Here is a 5,607-nt window from a genome sequence, read left to right on the forward strand (position 1 = left end):
CTCATAAAGTGCCAAAGTTTGAAGATCATTGCTTTGATACATATATTCAGAAAAAAATCAGAATTGTACTAACACCACTGACTTGCTTACCGAGGAGATTTCTTCAGTGAGAGCGAAAGGAACAGCGCTCCAGCTGGGAATATCAACATATTTTACTTATGCCCCCAGCTAATAACCTGGTGGAGTATGTCATGATTGCTTGTTTCTTCAATCAGTGACTAGAAAGGCTTAGGCCTACTCCTGTGGACTTGTATGGTCTCCTATTTTGTATATAATTGCCTAATTAAGGTGAATTAATAAACTAAATAATTTATTGTTGCTTTTATTTTTAAAGTTTTTTTATTTTATTTTATTTTATTTTATTTTATTTTTTTAAGTAATCGCTATACCTAATGCGGGCCTTGAATTTACAACCCCAAGATCAAGGGTCACATACTCTACTGACTGAGCCAGGCAGGCAACCCAAGCTGCTTTTAAATATAGGAAACTTAATCTGATTTGATAGTAGACTATAGAATTCTACTTTTTATTTCTCTCACCACCCCTCCAAAGAGCCTTCTTAGTCTATTTTTTCTTAGCTATTTTCCTGTGAAATTTTAATGCCACAGATATACTGTATCTGTTTATGCACTCTTTGTGTATCTGTACTTTATACATAAAAGAAGTACATTTCACAAGAACCAGGTTTTGCAGCTTCGGAGACCATATCTCGCCCCACTGAGAATGCATGGTGTACTCTAAAGCTAAACTGACTGAAGCCATGTCCTCTCAACAGTGTTTCAGAAATATTAACAGCAATTTGACTTTAATAAGGGAAATAAACTTGTTAACACTGTTTCAGTATTGCTCTTTCTTTTTCACTCAAGTAATAACAGTACTATAATTCTGAATTGTCTTTTCTAGGTCCTAGAAGATGTGACTGGTGAAGAATTTGTCCTGTTCATGAAGATACTCTCTGGGTTAAAAAGCCTTCAGACAGTGAGTGGAAGGCAGCAACTCGTAGAACTGGTGGCTGAACAGGCCGACCTGGAACAAACCTTCAATCCCTCAGATCCTGACTGTGTGGACAGGCTCTTACAATGCACTCGGCAGGCGGTACCCCTCTTCTCTGTGAGCTCTTTGTTTTATCTAGTTGCTATTTTGATTACTCTGTTGAAGCTTATATTTCTGTAGATACTCACTTGAGCATTCTCCTCAAAACTTTTGCATGAAATAGTAACACAGTGGAGTGAATATTTGCTCTATGGAACCCTTGGTGGGGTTGATGAGAGCCCAAAGCAGCAAGAAATTTCTTTTTAAAGTCTTGCTTAGAGATTTTTTTCAGTCTAGAAAATCTTGCATCACATTCTGTGGTTTTGGCTGAGTTTTTAAACCATTTGGTTCAGTAACTTAGCATTTTTCTGTAAATTTTCTAGGAGATCATTGTTTTAGGTAAATATACTCTTTTCCTCTGGCTTTGTGATTCCTCTGGCCATGAGTCTTCTTGGATGTGCATAGAATAGTTTGAAAAATACTGTGTAAAGGACTCCTCCCTTTTGAAAAATGTACAGAATTCAACATTAAAATATCCCCAAAAGTTTGACATGAGATTTGAGGAAGAGTTTGAAAATGTATAGAGATCCAAATGCTCCAGATTACTTTGCAACAATTACTTTGTATTGTCTACCAAGGTTATTTCTGGGGTACGCACTGTGTTGTATTTATAGCCACAGTTCTTGATGTCATGCTCAGCATTTATCGGATGGCATTGTTATATTTGAAAGAATATTCCCTCTCCCTTTTTTTTTTTTGACAACTCATTGTTCTTTGGATTTTTACAGAAAAATGTGCATTCCACGAGGTTTGTGACTTACTTCTGTGAGCAAGTTCTCCCTAACCTCAGTTCCTTGACTACCCCAGTGGAGGGTCTCGATATACAGCTGGAGGTAAGACAAAAACATCTGCTTTTTAGTACTAAAAAGACGTTCCCATATTTTAACATAAATAACATAGAGTTCTGATTTCTAAGAGAGTAAAGGTATGATGACTAGCTAGTAATCTGTCCCAGAATTAACCACATAGGAATGCTTTATGAACTTAATGAAAGTTTGCTGCAGTGGGAAGCACTGCGTATAGTGTTCATGATACTCTGTCTCTTTGTAGCCTTAATATTTCAAGGTGTTTAATTCATAACTATTCCTTTCTCTATCCGTAATTGATAAGAGCCAGATTTAAACTGGGTTAATACAAAATACCCTTGATCCTTTTTCCAGTTTCCCACTCTCCTTTATAGCTCAGCTGTAAGGTACACACACATTTTTTTCACAGCACTTGTAACATTTGTTTATCGCGCCACATTTAATCGATTCATCTCTAGATTCTCAGAATCTAGTGCCAAGCCTGATTCTGAAACGCACTTAATAATGATTGTTGAATTGGGCTGAAATGTGGACATGTATGTGCCATTTCCCTCATAGGTTTTTTGGGATAGAGGAGTACCACTGTGTACTGAGGCTGTCATTTGTTTCAGATGTCCCGGGTCTGACTTGTTAGACAGGGACTGAGTTAAGGAGAGTTGAACCTTGAGAATAGTAGCGACTACAAGTACTGTGAGTTAGTGTCCAGAGACTAAGTTTAATAGCAAATGAAGCCCATTCTAAATGCTAATAAATAATTCTTTGCTGTTAAGAATTCTTCCTAAGTATCTCTTCGTAGTACAGTATTAAGGTATAGCAGAAGGCAGCCTTAGTTACCTAGAATCATTCTTATTTTACAGCCCTCGCCTATTCAAAAAAAAATACTAATAACAGTGAATCATTTGTTTTAGGTATTGAAACTGTTGGCAGAAATGAGTTCATTTTGTGGTGACATGGAAAAGCTAGAAACAAATTTAAGGAAACTATTTGACAAGTTACTGGTAAGAACTTTTTTCTTTTCTTAATGGCGCAGTCCGTATGTAATCCCAGAGTCTAATAGTGTGGTGTAATTTGTAGAGAATCAACTTTAGAAACCCAAATTAGATGGAATAATTCTAGCAAGTATTTTTAGTCGTTCAGGCCACATGTTGTCTACTTTTAAAAGAAAATCTTTGGCATTTCTTCTGTTGTTGATGGTTTGCATAAAAGATAACACAGGATTTTTATAGTAAGTTTTTCTGCTATCTCCTTTATCAAAATATTTTTCACATTTGCTCCAGGTCACCTTCCATGTTGCTGCCTAAGGCCAAGTAGCTAGAGCAGCCAGCAAATAAAATCATTTAAGTCATAATTGTGGAGAAAATAGGCCATCTGATAAAATCATTATCAGCATCACCAAGTGCTTTTCTTGTTGGATGTAAACACTTGTGTAACTGACACAGTGAGTGATAAGCACTAGGCCTGTAGTATGAATTGAGTCATGTAACATCTGGAGCTCATTCAGACCTGTACACCTTCCCCAGGGTGTGATAGCACTCATACTGAAAGCCTTTGGCAGTACTTTGAATGTAAGGAGAGTCAAACAGTGTGGGAAAATGTTCAGAAAAGATTTTTGGATTAGCATAATAAAGTGATTAAAAGCATCAGCTTTTGATGGCAAACCAAGATTGAATCCTGATTCTTCATCACAGACTTTTTCACCATAGAAAAATTGCCTCAGAATTTCATTCTGTCATTTGTATAAGTGTACCTAATAAATGTTACTAGCGGGGCGCTTAGGTAGCTCAGTGGGTTAAAACCTCTGCCTTCGGCTCAGGTCATAATCCCAGGGTCCTGGGATCGAGCCCTGCATCGGGCTCTCTGCTCAGCAGGGAGCCTGCTTCCCTTCCTTTGTAATCTCTGTCAAATAAATAAATAAAATCTTAAAAAAAAAAAAAGAAATAAAAAAATGTTACTAGCTTCTTCACTGTGAGGAGTAGCAGTAGCAGTGGTGGAGATAGCAGTAGCTACAACAGAGGTTATGATAGAGGGATTGACAGGCTGGGTCATTATTGATCTGATGGGTAAAAGGGATATCTTACCTAAATTTCTATTCTTGATCTTAGCCAAAAGGCCGAGAAGCGATCCTAAATTTCTGATTTGGGTAGTTTTTAATGCTTCATGTCCTAAAAGCCTGCTCTATGTGACTTCACTGCTTGTTTATAATTAGAGCATTTATGGCAGATTGCAAATATCTCTATATTTTCATCTCTTAGGAATATATGCCTCTTCCTCCAGAAGAAGCGGAAAATGGGGAGAATGCCGGTAATGAAGAACCCAAGCTGCAGTTCAGCTATGTGGAATGTCTGTTGTACAGCTTTCACCAGTTGGGCCGAAAACTTCCAGATTTCTTAACGGCCAAACTGAATGCCGAAAAACTGAAAGATTTTAAAATTAGGTGATGTATGATTGAAGTGGTCTAATCCTTGACAAAGATGATGGCTATCTTGATACGCCCTTGATTTTCTTCTCCTTTTACAAGAGCTGTGTCCCCACCCTGCCTTACCTGGTGGGATAAAATGGAAGATCCACAGAACAGGAACGTATATAAAAGTGTGGCATAAAAACCTATGTGGGGGAGAGAACGTTTTCAAAAACAAGCTGACTCTTCTCACTTGTTTTATGATCTTGAGCAGGTTCTCAACCGCTCTACTAACCATCTGATTTCCCTCAGCAGTTACTTTAAATGAGAACAGCAGCTGCCTCGTAGAGTTGTGAGAATCAGACAGTGAACAGAAAGCTTTGAGCATCGTGCCTGGCACATAGTGGGTACTCTGTAAATTGGAGTTGCTGTTGTTAAGGTCTTAGAATATTCTAGGGGAGTAGCACTGGAGAAATCACAAGTTGTTTTCACGAACACACTTAGATGGAATCATTTTATTAACAACTTCACACCTTAAAATTTGAAATGCTTAGCCACTGTATTATCTGTTACTGTCCTCTGTTGTTTGGTAAGGCAGTGGTTTAATACTTGGTGAAATATTAAGGGCGCCTAGGTGGCTCACTGGATTGAGCCTCTGCTTTTGGCTCCGGTTGTGATCTCAGAGTCCTGGGATCAAGCCCCGCAGCAGGCTCTCTGCCTGCTGCTCTGCCTGCTTGTGATCTTTGTCTGTCAAATTAATAAATAAAATTTAAAAAAAAAAAGAAGAAGAAGAAGCAAAAAGTTTAGAAATTCCTGTAAAAATTAAAAAATGATGCCAGGTTATTAAGCAGAGTTCTAGAAGTCAGCAGGATGGGGCTCTATACTGCCTCTCTTTCATATATTATCTTGGAACAAACTTGAAAGGGGCATTTCTTTGAACCCTTAGAGATTTATATGCATTTATAAATAAATTCTCAGATCAGCAGTTTTATTTTTAACTAGACTTGACAATCAAACACTGTTCATTGTCAGCAGATAAATATGTAGAGGTTACGTGATTTGTGTAAGGTCACTTAACCTTCAGTTGGTCATTGAAAGAGAAGAACCCAGGCCATCGATTCTGATCAGTGGTTCCTGAATGGTTCACTCTGACTGCGCCTTATGGCTTAACATACCAAGCACAGTGTTAAAAATCTTTCCCTTGCCAGATTTAGTATGGACTTATTCCTGTTTTTGGTAAAGGAAAACTTTTTATTTTGCTTATTTATGTATCTCTTGGGATCATTTATTAATAATAAAAAAAGTTCCTCA

General features: G+C 37.6%; 1 protein-coding gene across 3 annotated transcripts in view; it reads left to right on the top strand.

Moving 5' to 3' along the window:
- API5 (apoptosis inhibitor 5) overlaps positions 1-5,607 on the top strand; it is a 28,749-nt gene that overhangs the window by 11,311 nt on the left and 11,831 nt on the right. For all 3 annotated transcript variants that reach the window (XM_059140207.1, XM_059140210.1, XM_059140219.1), the window contains exons 6-9: positions 904-1,110; positions 1,821-1,925; positions 2,807-2,896; positions 4,151-4,332. In XM_059140207.1, the coding sequence (XP_058996190.1) occupies positions 904-1,110; positions 1,821-1,925; positions 2,807-2,896; positions 4,151-4,332 (584 nt within the window). The remainder of the gene's footprint in view (positions 1-903; positions 1,111-1,820; positions 1,926-2,806; positions 2,897-4,150; positions 4,333-5,607) is intronic.

Source organism: Mustela lutreola, chromosome 1, assembly GCF_030435805.1.
Source record: "Mustela lutreola isolate mMusLut2 chromosome 1, mMusLut2.pri, whole genome shotgun sequence".
Classification (NCBI taxonomy): domain Eukaryota; kingdom Metazoa; phylum Chordata; class Mammalia; order Carnivora; family Mustelidae; genus Mustela; species Mustela lutreola.